At 37.2% G+C, this 25035-nt stretch overlaps 1 protein-coding gene and 1 non-coding gene across 4 annotated transcripts in view; one reads left to right on the top strand and one right to left on the bottom strand.

Annotated features, from left to right (window-relative positions):
* Positions 1–25035, top strand: part of SCAPER (S-phase cyclin A associated protein in the ER) — a 537506-nt gene that overhangs the window by 213351 nt on the left and 299120 nt on the right. For all 3 annotated transcript variants that reach the window (XM_032267297.1, XM_032267296.1, XM_032267298.1), the window contains one exon: positions 8641–8777. In XM_032267297.1, coding sequence (XP_032123188.1) covers positions 8641–8777 — 137 coding nt within the window. The remainder of the gene's footprint in view (positions 1–8640; positions 8778–25035) is intronic.
* On the bottom strand, positions 18924–19057 carry LOC116542439. Its single transcript, XR_004265221.1, has one exon. It is a non-coding gene; the product is annotated as a small nucleolar RNA SNORA31 (small nucleolar RNA).

Below are 25035 nucleotides of genomic sequence, written 5' to 3' on the forward strand. Positions count from 1 at the left end.
CTGTAATACCAGCACTTTGGGAGGCTGAGGCGAGCGGATCACCTGAGGTCAAGAGTTCGAGACCAGCCTGGCCAACATGGTGAAACCTCATCTCTACTAAAAATACTAAAATTAGCTAGGCGTGGTGGTGGGCACCTGTAATCCCAGCCACTCTCAAGGCGCTGAGGTAGGAGAATCACTTGAACTCAGGAGGCGGAGGTTGTAGTGAGCCTAGATCTGGCCACTGCACTCCAGCCTGGGTGACAGAGTGAGACTCCACTCAAAAAAAAAGAAAAAAAAAAACCCAGTTTCATGGAATGTACTACCCAGCCCGGAGGATAGAGTGAAGAGTGCTGCATACCCAAGTACGTAGGCTCTCAAGTATACTGGATTCTGGACCTAGAGCAGCAAGAGTAATTTTAGAACCTACGAGTTAGTATATGGATCCTGCTAGTGTACTTCCTGTCATGGAAGATTTGGCTGTGAAAAAGATAAAGGTCATTAGAACCTTCATTTCAAAGTAGCTCCAGAAATCAGAGCCTGACTCCTTTTCATCAGCATGTTACTTAGAAGGTTCAGCTTCTGCGTCATTCTGTAATTGCCAGTTAACTTTTGTCGTGTTCCAAAGTCTCAGACATAAGAGAACCAGGCAAGGAAAGTGACTAGATTGATACAAATATATCACCTCTTCTTTCAGTAAAGCAGGTCTTTATTAATTTTATTTTTCTGCACAAGATTGTTTTTCTCCTATCCTTATAACACATTTCAAACTTGCAGTATAGTATATGCTTTCAGCACTTGAATGTACACAAATGTGTTAATTTCATTTTAAGTTCGCATCATTAGATGCTTGAGAGATACAAATATTATAATTTTCTTTATTTATTTGGCAAGCCAATGTACAAAATGACTATTTTGTAAACTAATTATTATGGTGAATTAAAAACCTACGTAATAGTGGACAGAATAGTATGATAAACCTCCACTTAACTCATCATATAACCTTGCAGTGATGAACTTGTGGTAAATCCTGCCTCACTGATATTCCATTCTCTCTCCGTAAGTACTATTTCGAAGTCAATTCCAGATAACATTTCATTATGGCTATTTTTTATGGACATTTTCTTTCTGCTTCTGAAAGTAATACATGCTTATTATAAAAGAGAAAATTAAAAACTTGTCACAATCATCTAGTGAGAAATTTTAATTTTTGCCTTTTCTTATATTTATGCATATCAATGGATACATATAAATATACACAAAATATATATTATGTGTAAAAATTTTCTGCATAATTGTATTAGGGAAAGGACTAAGCTGCTATAAAAGCAGCAAAAATACAATGGTTTTAAGAATATAGAAATGTATTTTTACAGTACAGTTCTGAGGTAAGCAGACTAGGTTTCAGGGTTGCTTTATGTGACATGTGTTTTCAGGGACCCATTTTCTGTCTTTACCATCTCCTCAGGTATGCCCTCCCTTCATGATTAGAGCTGTTGTTACAGGCTCTTTTGTGTTGCAGTTTGCAGAAGGGGAGGAGTAAATGAACCTTAAAATACCAAGTATGTGTTCATTTTCCAATTAGGCATACTCAGTCACATGGTCATCTCAAGCCACAAGAGGGACTGGGAAATTCAGTTCCTAGTGAAAGGCTTATGTGACTTGCTATAAAGTTCTGTTACTGTGGAGTCTGGTGTACTGCAGTATTTCCTTTGTCCTCTTTATTCCCTCCCTTAAAGACACATGAACCTAGTGTCTTGGTCAGACTCAGATTTGATCCATTTGGTAAGACTATAATTGGTATTGAGTTCTTTCATCAAGATGAACATAATTTATTGTGTTTTCTTTTTGTGGTATTGACATATCAATAATTGACACTTAGTACCTAGATCCACTAATTCATAGATATGGGGATATTCCAATTCTGCATTTCATTTTCATTTATTAAGTATACATTTATAAAGAGATGGTTGCCTTATCTACTATTTGGCTACCGAGTACAGCTTGTGTGTGTGAAAGTCAGTACACATTTTTTATTTACCAGTTTTCAAAATAATGAACCGGTTTCTTATTATCTTCCATTTGATTGGAGTGTGTGTGTGTGTGTGTGTGTGTGTGTGTGTGTGTGTGTGTGTGTGTTGTGTGTAAAGATAGATAAATTATAAACTATTATGAACTGATGGATTTAAATATTTTTAATGGGTTTCAGTCATTTGTAGTTTTCCTTTTTGAATCTCAAATTATGCCATCTTTTGTTCAGTGGGAGTCTGTTAGAGTTTGTTTTCAACTCCTTTTGACATGAGCCCAGTCGAATTTGATAGTTGCCTTTCTACCCCGTTTGACAAGGTGTCAGACTTGTGAGCATACATTTTGGTAAGAAACTCTGGTTACTTTTTCTGGGAAATTATATTTTAAGACCATAATCAGAAATGCTCATTGCTACTGGATTGATCATTGTGAACAGAATTGCAAACTGAAGAAATGAAATATGTGTATACGTATGTGTCCACTCGGCCTCTTCTATATTGCATCCTGTATATCTTTTCCTCCATACCAAATATTCGGTTTTCAAGGACACAGGAGATGATAGAATTATAATGGCATTTACTCTATCCTACCTAACACGCACAGCAGTCTTGGAATAACATTACTAATAGTACCACCATCAGTGTAATTACCGAGAACAGTTTAAAATTCTTTTCATATGTTTTCCCCATTTTCCCCGTCTTTTAAAAATAGTATCACAATGAAATATCAGAGATACCAGCATTATATACTGGATTCTTTAGGTTTTTTTTTTTATCCCTAATTTAGTCTCAGTTCTATAAGTATACACGTAATGTTCACCAGTAGTCCTTATGTCCATGTCTCTCTAGTCATTTTTCTTTTCTGAGGTGTGTTCTCTAGTAGATTTCTCAGGAAGGTTTATGAGAGTATTCTTTAGGTTCTTAAAATGTTGATAATAGTTTATTTGTGCTTTTTTTGCTTGAAAGTTAATTTTACTAGATAGAAAATCCTTAGCTTCTATTTCTTTCTTAAAAATACTAAATACATTATTTTCTTTTGGCATAAAATGTTGCTGTCAAAAAGGCTGATGATGATTTAATTTTTTTCCTTGTAAGTCACTTGTTTTCTTTTCCCCTAAATGCTGCAATAATTTTTTTTATTTAAGGCCCAGAAATTTTAATAAGATATGTCAGTATTCGTCTCTCTAGGTCAATATTTTCGAGTGTGTGGTATACTTTTTCAATATTTATATTGTTGAAAGTTTTATTGGATTAAAGTTTTTAATATTTGGTCTATTCTCTTGCTTTGGTTTACTTTTTCAAGAACTCCTATTATCTGGATCTCATCTTTGCCTATCTTCAGTATTTTCACTTTCAAGTCATTTTTGTTTTTTATTTAAAAAATTTTATCCTTTTTACATTTTATTTGAGGCATTATTTGTTGTGTTTATTTACTCTTATACATCTTCTGTTTTGTTTTTATTTCTTAAACAATTTCTTACGTTGCAACCTTTTTTGAGTTTTATGACCTAATTATTGAGTTTTTAAGATAGTGATTTCTGTTGTTCTCTCATGCCTTATATATATTTTATGTGTGTGTGTGTGTGTGTGTGTGTGTGTGTGTATTTGCTTATTTTGAAATAGAAAGTTACATTTTGACATGTGCATACATTTTTTTGGTGTGTTTTTTTGTTGTTGTTTGTAAGGTTGCTATTCTATTTATTTGTTTTCTTCTGATAACTTTGGCATTTGGCCTTGATACTTTTCTCTTGCTAATTTTTACATGGAATTAGATTTATGAAACTTGAAATGTGTTTATAGAATGCTGGACAAAAGAAACATCCTAAGTCAAAGAAAACAAAATGCAGACAAATAGTCAAGCATACCTAATACCAATTTTTCAGTTAACTAATCGACAGATTTACAAAAAAAAAAAAAACCAGAAACATTACATACTGGCAAACCATTTGTGGGGACATAAATTAATTCCCATTTTGGTTGTTCAATTTGGGAATACTTATCAAAAATCTTAAAAATATGTGTAATCTGTGGCCCAGGTTTTTTATTTCTGTGATTTGATCATAAAGGAATAATTGACTATTGGTTTAAATTTCAACTGCAGGAATATTTTGTTGCACTATTTATGACATTGAAAAATTAAATATTATCCAGATGGCTGACAACAAGGCATTAGTCAAAATAGGTATATTTTATAAATGGGATACCTATTTTTATAAAACTTTATGTGCAAAGAAAAATGTCTGGAAGAATGTAGTTCAAAATATTAGGTTTTTTCTAGGTATCAAATATTTTAATCTTAATTTTTATTTATATTTTCTATAATTAACACATTTGTGTTAAAAAGTTTACTATTAAGTCAAACAAAAACATATGCTCATTTGTCTCTGGTTTTGAGATTATAAAAACAATATGAATGACTGATGTATGTGGTTTTGTATGTGAATATGAGTGTAAAGGCCAACGTTGTCTATAACAAAGGTGTGATTCTTGATAGTTCTGGATAGAGTCCAAGTTTCTTTGCATAGTGACTGCATTTGTGTGTAAGTTTCCTCAATGGTTTCTGTTAGATATGTAAATAACATTTATATACAACTGAAAAATATTATAATTTGGACCTTTCACAAAACCGAAGATATCATTTAGAATATTTATTTTCCTTAGTACAGTGATCAAATTACATGTCAGAGTCTAGCCTGCATGAGCGACATGGCAGGAGGGAATGTGGAGTAGGAAAAAAGCATGATCTATTAAAGTCAGCCAGTCGTGGTTTTGATCTTGAGCTTTGTGACCGTGGGCATCATAACCAAACCTCTTTGAAGTTTGCATCTGTAAGCATTTGTGTTTGTTAAGCATCTGTGAAATGTAAACATACTATCCTGCTTTATGGGATTGTGAAGATGATAGGAAATTATGTAATAGATCCAGTCCTTTGCTTATCACATAATACGGTTTGCTTATCACATAATATGTGTTCAGTAAATGATAGTGTGGATGGTGATTTCACATATGACTTGCTTTGTTCCATACATCTTTGGCAGATAATGGGAAGAGGATTTTCTCCCCCTGACACTCACTCTGTTCTTTCTTTGAAAAGAAAGACCTGGGTTATTTTTTTAAAGTTGTATTTATATGTGTGTACTTACAACTTAAATCATTACTTTAAGTTAGTGCCGCCATATAAAGGTATAGTATACCATAGGCCTGGTTTATCAAAGAAAATAATAAGAGAAAGAAATCAAATTTTCTAATCAAAGAAATTCTAATTTTCTAATCAAAGAAAAAGAAAAGAGAGTATTTTCTTCATTTGGCTGTGGGTTTTTTGTTTTTTTGTTGCTTGTTTTTTGTTGGTAGGTTCATCATTTGGAAAGTGAGCCCAGTTCTGTAACTCAAACCTATTTCCAGCCATATCTTTAAGGTAGCAGTCAAGAATGTGGATTCCCTAATCATCTGTCTGGGTTTAAATTTGGGCTCTGTTTCTTTACTAGCTGCAAAGTCACTCAGCTATGGTTTTGGTCTTCTAACTTTAAAAAAATTGGTTAACTTTATGTTCAAGTTTTCTCATAGTTAAAATGAGGATAACAAAAATATGTACCTTCTAAGTATGTTCTAAGTATAGTTGTAAGGACGAGATGAATGATAATATTTAAAGTTCTTAGCAGAATGTATCTTGTATAATAAGCCCTCATAAATACTATTATTAGCTGTTATTACATTAACTCTTTGTATTCATTTATCTAATACATACATACTAAGTGCCTGCCATATGCCAGGCACAGTTACAGACATAGAAACATCAGTGAACAAAACAAAGTCATTGCCCTTCGGAAACTTGTGTTTGAGGAAGGAAATTGCAAATTAATATAGAATGTTAGGCAGTGATGTGAAACAAGTCCTATAGAGAAATATAAAGAGAATAAGGAGATAGCAAATAATAGAGGGTCTTAATTAAGACGGCATTCCTTTTGGCCGAGACCACGCAAATACCTGAGAGAATGTTCTTGGCTAAGGGAACAACATATATAGAGTCCTGAGGCAGTAACGTTTCTGATGAATGTGGGGAACAACAAGAGGACCACTGTGGGTGTAGTTTTAGTGAAGAAAGAAGAGAGTGGTAGATGAGACCAGAGAGATCAGTGACTCAGCCTTGTAGGCCACGGAGAAGAATTTGGATTTACTCTTAAGTGTGATAAGAATGTAAGTTTTGATAAAAGGAATAATGTGATTTGACTGTATAGAAAAAATTTGGCTGCTTTTATAGAGAAAAGACCTAGGAGTCAAGTTAGAAACTGAGACGAGTTAAGAGGCTATTGCAGTACTATAAATGAATGCTGATGGTCACTTAGAGTAGGTGATGGTGCTAGGGAGAAGTGGTTGAATTGGGGATCTATATGAAAGGAGAACTGATAGGATTTGCTCATGTATTGTACGCAATTATGCAAATAATGGTATGATTTACTGAAATAGAGAACACTCTTGGAAGAACAACTTAATGTACACAAGGAACATAAGAGTTTTGTTGTAGACATGTTATTTTTGAAATGCTGTTTGTGGAAATGGTCCACCTAACTGGAGCATTTTGAGGATACTTTTTTTTTTTTTTTTTTTTAATTTCAAGACAGTCTTGCTTTGTTGCCCAGGCTGGAGTGCAGTGGCACAATCTCAGCTCACTGCAACCTCCACCTCCTGGGTTCAAGCGATTCTTCTGCCTTAGCTTCCCAGGTAGCTGGGATTACAGGTGTGTACAGACATACACCACCATGCCTGACTAATTTTTGTAATTTTAATAGAGATGGGATTTTACCATGTTGGCCAGGCTGGTCTCGAACTCCTGCCCTCAAATGATCCTCCCACCTTGGCCTCCCAAAATGCTGGGATTACAGGTGAGTCACTGCACCTGGCTGGGGAGATATTTTTACCCAGGTGAATGCAGTTCAGGAGAGAGGTGAGAACTAGAGATAAAAATTTGAGAATGTTCTGTGTCTGAATATTTCAAGTGACTGGACTAGTTGAGTGAATTTGGATAGAGAAGAAGAAAGCTCTGAGGATAGCTCTGGGGAGATCAAGAAGAGGAAAAGGACCCAGCAAAGAAAACTTAGAAGGAGCAGCCAGTGAGTTAAAAGGACGATGTGGTGTTAGGAAACCAAGTGAAGGAGGAGTCTCGAGTGGGAGGAAATGATTTGTAGGACTAAGGTTGCAAGAAACAGATGAGAACTGAACATTGGCCACTGGCATTGTTGACCTTGACCATGAAAATTTGTAGATTGGTAAGAGTGGTAAGGGCCAAAGCTGGACTAAAATGAGTTTGGGAGACAATGAGAGCTAAGCAAGTAGAGGCAAAATACACTTTCTTTCAACAGATTTGGTACAAAAGGGTAGTAGTTGGAGGAGGACATACAAACAAGGTTCCTTTTGAGATGATTTAAGTAGAAACAGGAAAACCGATAATGCAGGTAAGAGGAGAAATAACCATAAAACGTGAGACGGAATGGGATCCAGTGTATATTTGGAGGACTTGCTCTTAAAAAGGAACATGTGTTCATATATTATAACAGGAGGGAAGAGAGTGTATGGGCACATATGCAAATTGCTATAGCAAATTTGCTACATTTGGCTGTGGGAGTGTGTGGAAGCTCTCTTCTGAATAATGCTGTTTTTCTTAAATAAACGTGGTCATGAATTGAGAGATGGGATTAGAAGATGAGGGATATTGGAGATTTAAGGAGAGAATCTAAAATTTTTAGCAAAGTGAGTGTGTAGATTAACTAATGTAAGGTTGTTTGACTGCCTGGGAGTTCTAGAGGCCACTTGAGGTGTAATTTCACAGATTTAAAGTTTGTAATTACAGCCACATTAATCTGCTTCAGATGCAGGCTCAGCATAGGGAGAGAGTTGGATTTAGGGTTGGGATTTTGCCATGCAGGTATGAAAGATGAAAGGAGGAAAAGAGTTGAGTGCGTGCAACAGGATGATCAGAGTCATAGGCCATAAAATCTAAGATGGATAAGGAGGGAAATGGGGCCAAACACTGTGTGCTGTCATCGAACCAAAGCTTTGCTGTTGATACCCACATTCCACATTCTCATCTCTAGAATGTGTTTTCTGAGATGACATTCTTTTTCCTTCCTGCAGCTTTACCCCACTCGCAGCCCAAACACATACTTACCTAATATCCATATGTTCACATTTTATCCTTCTTCAAGGGATAGCAAATATGGTGCTTTCTTCCTGAATTTTTCCCCCCTTTCCCCTAGTGAACAGTGATCTTGTTTCCCTCTTTGAGTTCTTACAGCACTCTAAATCTCTCATTGACTGGTATTATAGGTGGCATTATAGTTCCGTGTATATATTTTACCTGTCCTACTCTACTCGTGTGATATTATCGTAGGGATTATGTCCTTGTATCCTTAGCATTAGGCACAATTGATATGCAATGAAGTGAATTCAATGATGTACAAACCTTAACTAAAACAGTTTCTTCAGTGTTTTCCAAAACAATTGTAGAAACCAGTGTATTTTTCACAGAGATTACTTGTAGTTTTATCAAATATCTTATACTCACTGTAGTCTATAGCAATCCTATATTACATTTAAATAATCATTATTCTTATTATTATTTTATTTGTTTTTCTTTCAGGAGCATCTTTCCTTGAAGAAGTATATTATTGACATTGTGGTTGAAAGCACAGCTCCAGCAGATGCTTTGAAAGATGGGGAAGAGAGGCAAAAAAATAAAAAAAAAGCCAAGAAGATAAAAGCTCGGATGAACTCCAGGTACTCTTAAAAACAAAAGAAAAACTCTTACGATGTATCTTTTAATGTAAATCCAAGGAAGACAAAAAAGTTTAAAGTTGTTTGCTTCGTGAAAGCCTTGGAAATAACACTGATGAGCCTAATTTATAGCCACTTTCCTTGATTGAGAAGGAAAACTGCATATCGATCTAAAGCCCTTGCTTTCACCTGTTAAGAGCTCTTCTTATAATTGGATGCCAAAGCTCTGCCAAACTTGTGCCTCCTCCAGCATACAATAGTATGTTTAAGTATGTGTAAACCAAACCTATTTTCCTTTCCAACTATTGATTTTTAAATGAAGTATCAAAGAAAATCAATAGCAATCAACAAATAGAAGTCTACTGGCTGTAGTGTCAAATCCCATGACTAGATTTAATCAATTTGGTTGCCTGTCACAACAAGAAAAAGTTCAAGAAATATCTTAAAATGGAAAGTGAGTTGTCAGACCTGTAGTTTATCATCAGCCTCCAAAGTGTCATCTGAAGTTCAGACAGCTGTGTAGTACATCATTACCTCACAAGCTTTGAGTGTCATCTGATGACGGATGAGTCCTGTTGGAGGACACAAAGATAGTTCTTCTTTAGTAGCTAATCCATTGCTGTTTGAGGGAAACTATTCTGAATATGCCCTTACACTAAGTGTCTCAAAGATGGAGAAACTTGACCTATGGGATTGTAGAAATAAAGAACTTACAAAATGGTGAATAGTATGAGTTTTTAAATAGTTTTTTCTAATTCTGTTAAGAATGTCATTGGTAGTTTGAAAGGAATAGCATTCAATCTATAAATTGCTTTGAGTAGTATGGCCATGTTTAACAATAGATTCTTTCTCTCCATGAGCACGGAATATTTTTGCCTTTGTTTATATCATCTCTGATTTCTTTGAGCAGAGCTTTGTAATTCTTGTCGTAGACATCTTTTACCTCCATGGTTAGCTGTATTTCTAGGTATTTTATTCTTTTTTTGTGGCTATTGTGTGAATGGGATTGCATTCTTGAATTGGCCCTCAGCTTGGATGTTGTTGGTGTGTAGAAATGCCACTGATTTTTGTACATTGATTTTATATCCTGAAATGGTGCTGAAGTTGTTTATCAGATCCAGAAATTTTGGGGCAGAAACTATGGGGTTTTCTAGGTATACAATTGTATCTTCTGCAAACAGAGATAGTTTGACTTCCTCTCTTCCTATCTGGAAGCCTTTTATTCATTCTCTTACCCGATTGCTCTGGCTGGGACCTCCAGTAGTATGCTGAATAGAGTGGTGACAGCGGGAATCCTGTCTTGCTCCTTTTCTCAACAGGAATGCCTCCGGCTTTTGCCTGTTCATTATGATGTTGGCTCTGTGCTTGCCATATACAGTTCTAATTATTTTGGGGTATATTCCTTTACTGCCTATTTTGTTGAGGATTTTTAACATGAAGGGATGTTAAATTTGATTGAAAACCTTTCTTGCATCTATTTAGATGATCTTATGTTTTTTTGTTTTGGGTATGGATAAAACCTATTTATTGATTTGTGTTTGTTGACCAATCATGCACCCTAGGGATAAAGCCTATTTGATCATGGTGGGTTAGCTTTTTGATGTGCTGCTGGGTTTGGTTTACTAGTATTTTCTTGAGGATTTTTTTTTTCCCCATCATGGATAATGACCTGTGTTCTGTTTTCTTTCTTTCTTTCTTTCCTTTTCTTTTCTTTTTTCTTTTCTCTTTTTTTTTTTTTTTTGTTGTTGTTGTGTCTCTGCCAGATTTTGATATCAGAATGATGCTTGGCATATAGAATGAGTTAAAGAATCCCTCCTCCTCAATGTTCTGAAATAGTTTCAGTAAGAATGATACCAGCTCTTTATACATTTGGTGGAATCTGGCTCGGAATCTGGTCCTGGGCTTTTTCTGGGCGATAGGCTTTTTATTACTGATTCAGTTTCAATCCTAGTTATTGGGCTGTTTAGCATTACAATTTCTTCCTCATTCAATCTCCAAAGGTTGTTTGTTTCCAGGAATTTATCACTTTCTTGTAGATTTTCTAGTTCGTGTGCATAGAGGATTTTGTAATCGTCTCTGAGGGTTGTTTTTACATTTCTGTACAACTGGTAGTAATGTTCCCCTTGACATTTCTGATTGTGCTTATTTGGATCTTATGTCTTTTTTTCTTTATTAGCCTAGCTAATGGACTGTTTGTCTTTGTCAAAAAAATTAGCTCTTGGATTTGTTGGTCGTTTGCATGTTTTTTCTCATTACAGTTTTCTTCAGTTGAGCTCTGATTTTGGTTATTTCTTGTCTCCCACTGGCTTTGGGGTTGGGTTCCCCTTTCTGTAGTTCATTTGGGTATGATGTTAGGATGTTAATTTGAGATCTTTTTAACATTTTGATGTGGTAGTTTAGCACTATAAACTTCCCGCTTAACACTGCTTTAGCTGTCCCAGAGATTCTAGTATGTCGTATCTTTTTTCTCATTACTTTCAAAGAATTTCTTGATTTCTGCTTTAATTTTATTGTTTACTCCAAAGTCATTTTGGAACAGGTTGTTTAATTTCCATTTCATTATATGGTTTTAAGCACTCTTCTTAGAATTTATATTTATTTTTGTGGTGCTGTGGTCTGAGATCGTAGCATGATTTCGTGTTTCTGAATTTGCTGAGAATTGTATTGTGGCTCACTGTGTGGGTCATTTTAGAACATGTGCCTTGTGCAGATGAGAAGAATGTGTATTATGTTGTTTTGGGTTGGAGAGTTCTCTAGGTGTCATTAGTGCATTTAGTGAAGTGTCACATTCAGGTCCTGAATATCGTTGTTAGTTTTCTGCCTCAGTAGTCTGTTTAATGCTGTCAGGGAGATATTGAAGTCTCCCACTATTATTGTGTGGTTATCTAAGTCTTTTCATAGGTTTCTAAGAACTTGTTTTATGAATCTGTATGCCCCTGTGTTTGGTGCCTACATATTTAGTATAGTTAGGTCTTCTTGTTTTATTGAACCCTTTACTATTATGTAATGCTCTTTGCCTTTTTTGCTTGTTATGGATTTAAAATCTACTCTTTCCTGGAATTACAGTAGCAACCCTTGCTTTTTTCTGTTTCCTCTTTGTTAGATTTTTCTCCATCCCTTCACCTTGAACCTGTGACTATCACTGCTTGTGAGATGGGTCTGTTGAAGACAGCGTATGATTGGGTCTTGCTTCTTTATCCACCTTTTAATTGGGGGCATTATTCTCATTTACATTTAAAGTTAATATTGATATTAAGTTTGATAGAAATAGCATTAAATCTGTAAATTGCTTTGGGTTGTACAGCCATTTTTACCATATTAACTTTTCCATTCCATGAGCATGGAACATTTTTCCATTTGTTTGTGTAGTTTGTAATTTTTTCAGCAGTTTTGTAGTTGTTCTTTTAGAAGTCTTTCTCCTCCTTGGTCAGCTGTATTCTTAGGCATTTCATTTTTTTGTGTGGCTATTGTGAATGGGATTGTGTTCCTGATTTGACACTCAGCCTGGATGTTGTTGGTATATAGCAATGCTATCAGTTTCTGTTCATTGATTTTGTATTCTGAAACTTTACTAATGTCATTTATCAATTCTAGGAGCCTTTTGGCAGAGTCTTTATGATTTCCTAGGTGTAGAATCATATTGTCAGCAAAGATAAATAGTTTTATTTCTTTTCCTATTTGGATGCCTTTTATTTCTTTCTCTTTCCTGATTTCTCTGGCTAGGACTTCTAGTTCTGTGTTGAATAGGAGTGGTGAGAGTGGGCATCCTTGTCTTGTTCCAGATCCAAGCAGAATGGATGAATGAATTTTGTCCCTTCAGTATGATTTTGGCTGTGGGTTTGTCACAGAAGGCTCTTATTGATTATCATTATTATTTTTATATATTTTTTGAGACAGAATCTCGCTCTGTCATCCAGGCTGGAGTGCAGTGGCATGATCTCAGCTCACTGAAACCTCCACCTCCCAGATTCACATGATTCTGCTGCCTCAGCCTCCCAAGTAAAAAATAAAAAATTTAAAAAAATGTAAAAATTGTCAAGCATGGTGGCAATTTTTTAATTTAAAAAAAAATTTTATTTTTTAGCAGAAACAGTTTCACCAGTTGGTGAGGCTGATCTCGAACTCCTGACCTCAAGTAATCTGCCTGCCTCAGCCTTCCAAAGTGCTGGGATTATAGGCTCACATGAGCCATCGTGCCGTCCTTATTTTTAGTTACGTTTCTTTGATGCCTAATCTATTGAAAAGTTTTCTTCATGAAGGGATGTTGAATTTTATCAAAAGCTTCCTCTGCATCTATTTGGATGGTTATATTGATTTTGCTTTTGATTTCATGTGGTGAATCATATTGATTTGCTGGTTGAACCAGCCTTACATCTCAGGAATAAAGCTTACTTGATTCGTGGTGTATTAACTTTTTAATGTGCTGCTGGATTTTATTTGCTAGGATTTTTTTTGAGGATTTTTCCATCTGTGTTCATGAGGGATGTATGTCTAAAGTTTTTTTTTCATTGTGTCTCTGCCAAATTCTGGTGTCAGTCTGATGCTGGCTTCGTAGAATGAGTTAGGGAGAAGTCCCTCATCTCTAGTTTTTCTGGAATAGTTTCTGTAGGATTCGTATCATTTCTTCTTTATGTGTCTGGTGAATCTCTCTGGTCCAGGGTTTTTTTTGTGTGTGTGTGTGTAGTTTCTTTATTACTAATTCGATTTCTACATTGAACTGCTTTATTTATGATTTCAATCTCTTCCTGATTCAGTCTTGTGCTTGCACTGAATTAGGAAGATTGTGTCCTTGCACTGAAAACATTCAATTTTAAAACATGACAAGTATGTCCACTCTCACCACTCCTATTCCACACAGTACTAGAAGTCCTAGCCAGAACAATCAGGAAAGAAGAATAATTCAGTCTTGTGCTTGCATTGAATTAGAAAGATTGTGTGCTCTTGCATTGAATAAAATTTCATTATTTTTCTTTTAATTCCTGTATAATTTTTAGTAACATCTTCACTTTCATTACTAAAATTTTAATTTTTTTTTCTTTGTTCCCCCAATCTCTGGCCAAGAATTTTTCAATTTTGTTAATCTTTTGAAATAGTGAATTTTTGCTGTATTTGATTATTGTTGATTTTATTTCATTTGTATTCTTTATTTTTTACTTGTATTTACTTCATATTTATTTTTTGTTTTTTCCTGATTTCTTAAGTTGGCCTCTGAGAGTATTGATTTGAAAGCTCTCTTTTTATAGTATATGTAATTATAGCTATCACTTTCCCTCTAATACCTACTTAACCTATATTCAACATATTTTAATGTTGTATATTTATTTTTATATAGTTTGAAATATTTCTTTTTTTATTGTATTTTAGGTTTTGGGGTACATGTGAAGAACATGCAAGATTGTTGCATAGGTACACATATGGCAGTGTGATTTGCTGCCTTCCTCCCCTTCACCTATATCCGGCATTTCTTCCCATGCTATCTCTCCCCAACTCCCCATCCCCTGCTGTCCCTCCCCTCTTTCCCCCTGACAGACCCCAGTGTGTGATTCTCCCCTCCCTGTGTCCATGTGTTCTCATTGTTCAACACTGGCCTGTGAGTGAGAACATGTGGTGTTTGATTTTTTGTTCTTGTGTCAGGTTGCTGAGAATGATGGTTTCCAAGTTCATTCAAGTCCCTACAAAGGACATGAACTCATCATTTTTGATGACTGCATAATATTCCATGGTGTATATGTGTCACATTTTCCCTGTCTGTTCTATCATTGATGGGCATTTGGGTTGGTTCCAGGTCTTTGCTATTGTAAACTGTGCTGCAATGAACATTCGTGTGTGTGTGTCCTTATACTAGAACAATTTATAATCCTTTGGATATATACCCAATAAGAGAATTGCTGAGTCAAATGGAATTTCTATTTCTAGGTCCTTGAGGAATCGCCACACTGTCTTCCACAATGGTTGAACTAATTTACACTCCCACCAACAGTGTAGAAGTATACCTGTTTCTCCACATCCTCTCCAGCATCTGTTGTCTCCAGATTTTTTAATGATCATCATTCTAACTGGCATGAGATGGTATCTCAATGTAGTTTTGATTTGCATTTCTCTAATGACCAGTGATGATGAGCATTTTTTCATATGTTTGTTGGCCTCATGTATGTCTTCTTTTGTAAAGTGTCTGTTCATATCCTTTGCCCACTTTTGAATGGGCTTGTTTGTTTTTTTCTTGTAAATCTGTTTTAGTTCTTTGTAAATTCTGGATATCAGCCCTTTGTCAGATGGTTAGACTGCAAAAATTTTTTCCGATTCTGTTGGTTGCCAATTCACTCTAATGACTGTTTCTTTTGCCGTGCAGTAGCTGTGGAGTTTGATTAGGTCCCATTTGTCTATTTTGGCTTTTGGTGCCAATGCTTTTGGTGTTTCGGTCATGAAGTCCTTGCCTATGCCTATGTCCTGAATGGTTTTGCCTAGATTTTCTTCTAGGGTTTTTATGGTGTTAGTTCTTATGTTTGAGTCTTTAATCCACCTGGAGTTAATTTTAGTGTAAGGTGTCAGGAAGGGGTCCAGTTTCTGCTTTCTGCACATGACTAGCCAATTTTCCCAACACCATTTATTAAACAGGGAATCCTTTCCCCATTGCTTGTTTTTGTCAGGTTTGTCAAAGATCGGATGGTTGTAGATGTGTTGTGTTACCTTTGAGGCCTCTGTTCTGTTCCATTGGTCTATATGTCTGTTTTGGTACCAGTACCATGCTGTTTTGATTACTGTAGCCTTGTAGTATAGTTTGAAGTCTGGGAGCCTGATGCCTCCAGCTTTGTTCTTTTTGCCTAGAATTGACTTGGCTATGTGGGCTCTCTTTTGATTCCATATGAAGTTTAAGGTGTTTTTTTCTGGTTCTGCGAAGAAGGTCATTGGTAGCTTGATGGGGATAGCATTGGATCTGTAAATTACTTTGGGCAGTATGGCCATTTTCATGATAGTGATTCTTCCTAACCATGAACATGGAATGTTTCTCCATCTGTTTGTGTCCTCTCTTATTCCGTTGAGCAGTGGTTTGTAGTTCTCCTTGAAGAGGTCCTTTACATTCCTTGTTAGTTGTATTCCTAGGTATTTTATTGTCTTTGTAGCAATTGTGAATGGCAGTTCGTTCTTGATTTGGCTCTCTTTAAGTCTGTTATTGGCGTATAGGAATGCTTGTGATTTTTGCACACTGATTTTGTATCCTGAGACTTTGCTGAAGTTCCTTATCAGTTTCAGGAGACTTTGGGCTGAGACGAGGGGGTCTTCTATATAGACAATCATGTCGTCTGCAAATAGAGCCAACTTGACTTCCTCCTTTCCTATTTGAATAACCTTTATTTCTTTTTCTTGCCTGATTGCTCTGGCTAGAACTTCTAATACTATATTCAATAGGAGTGGTGAGAGAGGGCATCCTTGTCTAGTGCCAGATTTCAAAGAGAATGCTCCCAGTTTTTGTCCATTCAGTATGATATTGGCTGTTGGTTTGTCATAAGTAGCTTTTATTATTTTGAGATACGTTCCGTCAATACCTAGCTTATTGAGGGTTTTTAGCATAAAGGGCTGTTGAATTTCGTCAAAGGCCTTCTCTGCATCAATTGAGATAATCATGTGGTTTTTGTCTTTGGTTCTGTTTATGTGGTGAATTACGTTTATAGACTTCCGTATGTTGAACCAGCCTTGCATCCCTGGGATGAATCCTACTTGATCATAGTGGATAAGTTTTTTGATGTGCTGTTGCAGTCGGTTTGCCAGTATTTTATTCAAGATTTTTGCATGTGTGTTCATCATGGATATTGGCCTGAAGTTTTCTTTTCTTGCTGAGTCTCTGCCACATTTTGGTATCAGGATGATGTTGGTCTCATAAAATGATTTGGGAAGGATTCCCTCTTTTTGTATTGTTTGGAATAGTTTCAGAAGGAATGGTACCAGCTCCTCTTTGTATGTCTGGTAGAATTCGGCTGTGAACCCATCTGGACCTGGGCTTTTTTTGGGTGGTAGGCTCTTAATTGCTGCCCCAACTTTAGACCTCGTTATTGATCTATTTAGGGTTTCAACTTCTTCCTGGTTTAGGCTTGGGAGGATGCAAGTGTCTAGGAATTTATCAATTTCTTCCAGGTTTACTAGTTTATGTGCATAGAGTTGTTTGTAATAATCTCTGATGATGGTTTGTATTTCTGTGGAATCTGTGGTGATATCCCCTTTATTGTTTTTTATTGCATCTATTTAATTCTTCTCTCTTTTCTTTTTTATTAAAGAAAAAAAGGGGGTCTGCCTATTTTGTTCATGTTTTCGAAAAATCAGCTCCTGGATTTATAGATTTTTTTGAAGGATTTTTTGAGTTTCTATCTCCTTCAGTTCTGCTCTGATCTTAGTTATTTCTTGTCTTCTGCTAAGTTTTGAGTGTTTTTCATCTTGCTTCTCTAGCTCTTTCAATTTTGACGATAGGGTGTTGATTTTAGATCTCTCCTTGATTCTCAAGTGGGCATTTATTGCTATATGTTTTCCTCTAGAGACTGCCTTAAATGTGTCCCAGAGATTCTGGTATGTTGTGTCTCCATTCTTGTTGGTTTCGGAGAACATCTTTATTTCTGCCTTCATTTCATTGTTTCTCCAGTCAACATTCAAGAGCCAGTTGTTCAGTTTCCACGAACCTGTGCGGTTCTGAGTTAGTTTCTGAATTCTCAGTTCCAACTTGATTGCACTGTGGTCTGAGAGACTGTTATGATTTCCATTCTTTTGCATTTGCTGAGGAGTGATTTACTCCCAATTATGTGGTCAATATTAGAGTAGGTGTGATGTGGTGCTGAGTAGAATGTATATTCTGTGGATTTGGGGTGGAGAGTTCTGTAAATGTCTATTAGGTTTGCTTGGTCCAGGTCTGAGTTCAAGTCCTGTATATCCTTGTTAATTTTCTGTCTCATTCATCTGTCTAATATTGACAATGGGGTGTTAAAGTCTCCCATTATTATTGTGTGAGAGTCTAAGTCTCTTTGTAAGTCATTAATAACTTGCCTTATGTATCTGGATGCTCCTGTATTGGGTGCATATATATTTAGGATCGTTAGCTCTTGTTGTTGCATTAATCCTTTTACCGTTATGTAATGTCTTTCTTTGTCTCTTTTGATCTTTGTTGGTTTGAAGTCTATCAGAGATGAGAATTACAACTCCTGCTTTTTTTTGCTCTCCATTTGTTTGTTAAATCTTCCTCCATCCCTTTACTTTGAGCCTTTGTGTATCCTTGCATGTGAGATGGGTTTCCTGGATACAGCACACCGATGGGTTTTGTCTTTTTATCCGATTTGCCAGTCTGTGTCTTTTGATTGGGGCATTTATCCCATTTACACTTAGGGTTAATATTGTTATATGTGAATTTGATCCTGCCATTTTGTTGCTAGGTGGCTGTTTTGCCCATTAGTTGATGCAGTTTCTTCATTGTGTTGATGCTCTTTACCATTTGGTATGTTTTTGGGGTGGCTGGTAGTGGTTGTTCCTTCTATGTTTAGTGCCTCTTTCAGGAGCTCTTGTAAAGCAGGCTGGGTGATGATGAAATCTCTGAATACTTGCTTGTTCGCAAAGATTTTATTTTTCCTTCACTTGTGAAGCTTAGTTTGGCTGGATATGAAATTCTGGGTTGAAAGTTCTTTTTTTTTTTTTTTTTTTTCCCAAGTTTGAAGTTCCTAATATGTATTTCAAATCATGGGGGTTTCGGGGATGTTCACACAATGTGTCTGGCTCAGATTTTGGACACTAGGACAAACTCCAGATTGCTCAATCACTAGATGCACATGTTCAAGCAGACCAGAGTCACTGGCTTGCTTCTAACCTTTAACAAATGTTATCAATGAGATAAGGGTGGTAGGGACTATTTCTCCTCCCAGGCTGGGTTTGCACTTTAGGAGGCTGAGGTGGGCAGATCTTGAGCTCAGGAGTTGAGACCAGCCTGGACAAATAAGCGAGGCCAGGTCTCTACAAAAATTAGGTGGGCATAGGGGTGTATGTCAGTAGTCCCAGCAACTACTGAGGCTGAGGCGGGAAGATGGCTTGAGTCCAGGAGGCAGATGCAGTGAGCCACTTGTGCCACTGCACTCCAAGCCTGGTAACCAAGCTGTCTCAAGTATTCTCTTCCCGTTTTTACCCTGTATTCCTCTCTTTAATCTCAGCCGCCACAATTAGACAGACGGAAAGTGCAAGGACATGTTTTTCTTGCATCTGTAGTGGAAACTTTAGCTGCAGATAGTAACTGCTCCACGTCTGTCAAATAGATGCATGAAAGTTCTTTTCTTTAAGGATGTTGAATATTGGCCCCCACTCTCTTCTGGCTTATAGGGTTTCTGCTGAGAGATCTGCTGTTAGTCTGATAGGCTTCCCTTTGTGGGTAACCTGACCTTTCTCTCTGGCTGCCGTTAGCATTTTCTCCCTCATTTCAACCCTGGTGAATATGACGATTATATGCCTTGGGGTTGTTCTTCTTCAGAAGTATCTTTGTGGTGTTCTCTGTATTTCCTGGACTTGAATATGGGCCTGACTTGCGAGGTTGGGGAACTTTTCCTGGATAATATCCTGAAGAGTATTTTCCAGCTTGGATTCATTCTTTCAGTCACATTCAGGTACACCTATCAAACGTAGATTAGGTCTTTTCACATAATCCCATATTCCTTGGAGACTTTGTTCATTCCTTTTTACCCTTTTTTCTCTAATCTTGCCTTCTTGTTTTGTTTCATTGGGTTGATCTTCGACCTCTGATATCCTTTCTTATGCTTGATTAATTCGGCTGTTGAAACTTGTGTATGGTTCACGAAGTTCTCGTGTTGTGTTTTTAAGCTCCATCAATTCACTTATATTCCTCTCTAAGTTGTTTATTCTCATTAGCATTTCATCAAATCTTTTTTCAGGTTCTTAGTTTCTTTGCATTGGGTTAGAACATGTTCTTTTAGCTCACAGAAGTTTCTTATTACCCACCTTCTGAAGCCTGATTTTGTCAATTCATCACACTCATTCTCCATCCACCTTTGTTCCCTTGCTGGTGAGGAGTTGTGATCCCTTGTAGGAGAAGAGGCGTTCTGGTTTTGGGTTTTTTCATCCTTTTTGTGCTGGTGTCTTCCCATCTTTGTGGATTTATCCACCTGTCGTCTTTGTAGTTGTTAACTTTGAGATTGGGTCTCTGAGTGGATGTTCATTTTGTTGATTATGTTTCTATTTCTTAGTTTTCCTTGTAACAGTCTGGCCTCTCTGCTGTAGGACTACTGAGGTCCACTCCAGGCCTTGCTTGCCTGGGGATCACCTGCAATGGCTGCCGAACAGTAAAGGTTGCTGCCAGTTTCTTCTTCTGTTATCTTTGTCCCAGAAGGATACCCGCCAGATGTCAGTCTGATCTCTCCTTTATGAGGTGATTCTTTGGATATACGGGGGTCAGGGAGCTGCTTGAGGAGACAGTCTGTCCTTTATAGGAGCTCAAGTGCTGAGCTGTGAGTTCCACTGTTCATTCAGAACTCCTGGGCAGGTATATTTAAGTCTGCTGCAGCAGAACTCATAATTTCCCCCCCCCTTTTTTTTCCCAGGTGCTCTGTTACAGGGAGTTAGGGCTTTATTTATGAGTTTCTATTGTGCTGTTGCCTTTTTTCAGGGCTGCTCTGCCCAGCAAGGAGGCAGCCTTGTCACTGTCTGCCTGCAGAGGCTTTGCTGAGCTGCTGTGGGCTCCGCCCAGCTGCCATGTGAACTTCCCTGCAGTCCTGTTTATATGGGTGTAGTTAGAGCTGCCTCAGCAATGGTGGCCCACCTCTATAATGGCAGACTCTCTCTGTAATGGCAGGCTGCCTCAGTAATGGTGGGCTGCCTCAGCAATGGCGGGCTGCCTCAGCAATGGCAAACTACCTCCATAGTGGTGGACTGCCTTGGTAATGGTGGACGCCCCTTCCCCACAGAGCTTGACCGTTCCCAGGTTCAGCTGTGCTTGCTGTGAAACTCTCAATCCAGAGTGTTTCCGATTGCTGTTTTTTTGTGGGTGTGGGACCAGTGAGCCTGATCACCTGGCTCCCTGCCTCAGAGCCCTTTTTTTTTTTTCTTTTTTTTTTTTTGGTTGAACTGTTGACTGTCTCCCACGTGTTCCAGTCACCTGTTGAAAAGACACTGGGATCTGTGTGATTTCCCGTGCAACGACCCAGTGTGCTGGCTGCAATAGCTGCGCTGAGATTCGTGGCACCTTTTTGCCTGGGAATCTCCTGGCCTGACTCCCTGTTTCAGTCCCTTTTTAAATCAGATGAATGTGCTGCTCTGCCTTCCCGGATCTCCAGTTGCCAGCTAAAACGGCACCCGGACCCGTGTATTTTGTATGGAGAACTGCTGCGCTGGGGCGCCGGCATTACAGCCAAGCTGGGTAAAACAGCCCATGCTGGCGACCTGTGGGGCTCCTCTGCCTGGGAATCTCCTGGTCTGTGGGCAATAAAAATCCATCTGGAAACGCGGCGTCCACTCACCCTCTGGGCTTTCACTGGGAGCTGCAATCCTGAGCTGCTTCTAATCGGCCATTTTGGATCCCTCCCCCATAGTTTGAAATATTTCTAATTTGACTTTTAATTTCTTTCACCTATTGATTACTTAGAAGTGTTTTGCTGAATTTTCAAATATTTGGACTTTCCAGATGTCTTTTTGCCCTTAAGTAGTTACTTTTCTGTGGTTAGAGAAGATACCGGGTCTAATTTCATTCCCTTTAAAAATATTAAGATTTTCTCAGCATCTGGTCTGCCTTGGTCAGTACTGCTTATTTACAGGTATTGATCTACTTACGACCTATGCAACTTACGACCATTGGACTTTACGACCACAATCGCTAGCCACGACTGCTCCGCATCTGGCAGAGCAAACGTTACCCAGCTGGGTGTACGACAGTGCGGACCAGCTTCTGGCAGCAGTACTGTCTCCGCGTGCACCATTTCAACTGTTATCCCAGACTCGGTACATACATACTCAACTTACGACCAAATCATGTTACGACCCGTCTGTTGGAACCAATCGTGGTCGTAAGTCGAGCACTAGCTGTACTTGAAATGCATTTATATTGTGCTTATTATAGGTGTACTTTCTGTGTCAGTTAGTTCTATGTTGTTAGAATAGTGTTAGAATCTTTTATAATGGTCAATCTATAATATTTTCTATCTGGTACTGTTTTGTTTGTTTCTTTAAAAAGAATGTCCATATTTTCAAATTTCATTATGTTTTAAAAAGTTTCTCCCTTCAGGTTTTTTCTTCAAATTTAGAAACATTATTAGATGTATACAAATTTAGAAGCATATAGTGTTGAAAAATGGATCTCTTTCCCATTATCAATTTTCCTTCTTCATATCTTCTTCCAATTCTCTTTATCCTAAAACCTACTCTGTGTAATATTAATTGCACTATTTCTATTTTTTAAAATTTGTTTTTTCATATCTTTTCCCTTTTCCTTTTAAACTTTAACTGCGTCTCTTTAATGTGTTAACGATTACAATTATATAATTGAATCTCCTTTTTTCAAGTAGTTTGGACATTCGTTTCTTCTTTGATATATTACCTCTACCACTTTTTATTTTTAGTGCTTGCTCAGTTTCAAATATGTATTTTTGACATCACAGTATGCCTTCAAATAATTTTGTAATATTTCAATTCCAGTTGTAGAACCTTATAACAGTATGCTTCCATCTTCCTTTCTTCTGCCTTTTGTGTTATTGTTATCATATATTTTACTTATTCATGTTACAGATCCCACAGTATTTTAAATTTTGTTCCAATCATTCAGTTATCTTTTTAATAATTTAAGAAACTATTCGTTATGTTCTTTGCTACTTCTTGTAGTTCTGAATTTTTATGTGGGGTTGTTTTCTTTCACCCGAATAACCTCCTTTAATGTTTTTAATAGTTCAGGTCTACTGGCAATAGGTCTTCTTAGCATTTATTTGCCTGAAAATGTCTGTTTAACCTTTATTTTTGAATGAAATTTTTAATGGATGTAGAGTTCTGTTATGACATTTTTTTCGTTTCTTTCATCTTTTAAACATGTTATTCTTTTGTTTTAATGGCTTTGGTAGGTTGTTTTTGATCAGCAGACAACAACACACTTTTTTTTTTAACTGTATCTGATATTTTTTCTTTTCTGCTACACACACGCACACACACACACGCACACACATATATGTGTATATTCATATCATGGTTTTAAGTAATTTTGTTATAATATGCCTTGGTATTTTTTTGGGGGGTTTGTTTTTCCCTTTTCCCTTTCCCCTTTCCCCTTCCCCCTTCCCTTTTTTCTTTTTTGTCTCACTTGGTCGCCCAGGCTGGAGTGCAGTGGCATGATCCCAGCTCAATGTAGCCTCAACCTCTCTGGCTCAACTGATTCTCCCACTCCAGCCTCCTGAGTGGCTGGGACTACAGACATGCCACCATGCTCAGCTACTTTTTAAAATTTTTTTAGAGGCTTGATCTGACTGTTGAAGTGATGTAGTTGTCTGGGGTAAATACCCAGGGGTTGTTACCTCATGCCAAGAAAACCAAGGACATGGACACCCAAAAGAAGTGAGTTTAAGACCGGAGGTTTAATAGTCAAAAGAAAGAGAAAAGAGAATAGCTCTTCCCTGCAGAAGGAGACAGGTGCTCAAGTGGGTCTTCTGGTTTCTTGGAGAAATGCATGGGGTTTTATAGACAAGCTTGAGAAGGAGGTATCTGATTTACATAGGGCCCCAGAGATTGGTTGGACCAGGTGTGCTGTTCGCATGGCGCATGAAGAAGCTGGCTTTCCCACCCTAACCTTTTATTATATAGATAATAAATAGGCAACTGGCTGGCGCCATGTTGCCTCCCTTTTTACTGCACACGTGGTAACAAAGAAAAGGGAAGAGGGAACCTCCATGTTGAACGTGCCTGTCCACCAGGCAGCCTTTTTTCCCTATTGGCACAGCTGCCAGTTTACCTGTGCAAGCTTTCAGCTTGCTTATCTATGCCTGCAGCTTAATTTGTCCGGCTGCTTTTTGTTAGAAAAGAAATTATTTTGGGGCTGCTTTTTCATTAAAAGGAAACCTTACCGAGGACTTTGTTATCCTTACTATCTGTTTCTACCTCCTGTATCACTGTGTTGCCCAGGCAGGTCAGGATCTCTTCTTGGTATGGATTTCTTTGTGTTTATCCTGCTTGATATTCATTTAGCTTCTTGAATCTGTGAGTTTATGTTTTCCCCAAAATTTGGAAAAATTTTGGCCATTGCTTCTTTGAAAAGTTTTTTCTGCCTCAGTCTATTTCTCTTCTATTCCCTGATTCCAGTTGTGCTTAATACAGAACATTTTCTATTGTCCCATAGCTCAGTCTTTTTTCTCTCTAGTTTAGATAGTTCTGTGTACTGTGTGATCTTTTTTCTATTGTATCTGATTTGCTTTAAAAATCATCCAGTGATGTTTTTATTTCATGGGTTAATTTTGTCATTTCTAGGAGTCCCATTTGGTTGGTTTTACAGTTTCAGTTTCTTCTTGTTGTTTTTTAAATTCTGTTCATGTTTTCATTTTTTTTAAATTTAATATGTTTATGAATTGTCTTGACATCCATTATATCTGTCATTCCATTTCCTGCTTTTTGGCTGATTTTTATCCTGAGTATGGCTTATATTTTCTGCTTTTCATGCTTAGTAATTTTGTTATTAGTATTTTATTTTTTTTCATATATTGGACAATATGAATGCTACATTGTTCTACGTGTTTTATTGTTTTCTTTAAGAGAATTTAGAATTTAATTCTGTAATGCATTATTTAAACTTGTAGGTCTGCTTTTGTCTTTGAAAATGTGGTTTTAAACTTTGTTAGTTTGATGTAGAGTAACCTTTAATCCTAGGGCTCTGTTGTTCCTCCTTCTGAGGTATGTCATTTGTGAACTCTCTATGGAATGACTAGGATGTTCAGTAAGTATTCTCAAATATAACAGCTGAAATACAGACATTTTCCAGATTTATGAAAGCTCCAGTACTTGTTCAGCTTACAGTCCTTGATAGTTATTTTTTCCTCAGATTTGGAGGTTCTTGCCTGCTCATTCAGCAGATTGATATGGCCAGAGACTCAGTGGGGCCCCTCTGAAGATTTGTAGACCTTCTCTGCATACGTCTTTTCACTCTGCCACTCTGCCTCACTAATTTTAACTTTTTCTTAGCTCAGACTTACACTGTTTTGGCCACTTCCCTTCCCCCATATGTTGCTATCTGGAAAGTGCCTTCAGGTACAAAAGGTGAGACAGT

Source organism: Sapajus apella, unplaced genomic scaffold, assembly GCF_009761245.1.
Source record: "Sapajus apella isolate SASKATOON/1434 unplaced genomic scaffold, GSC_monkey_1.0 scaffold168, whole genome shotgun sequence".
Lineage (NCBI taxonomy): Eukaryota > Metazoa > Chordata > Mammalia > Primates > Cebidae > Sapajus > Sapajus apella.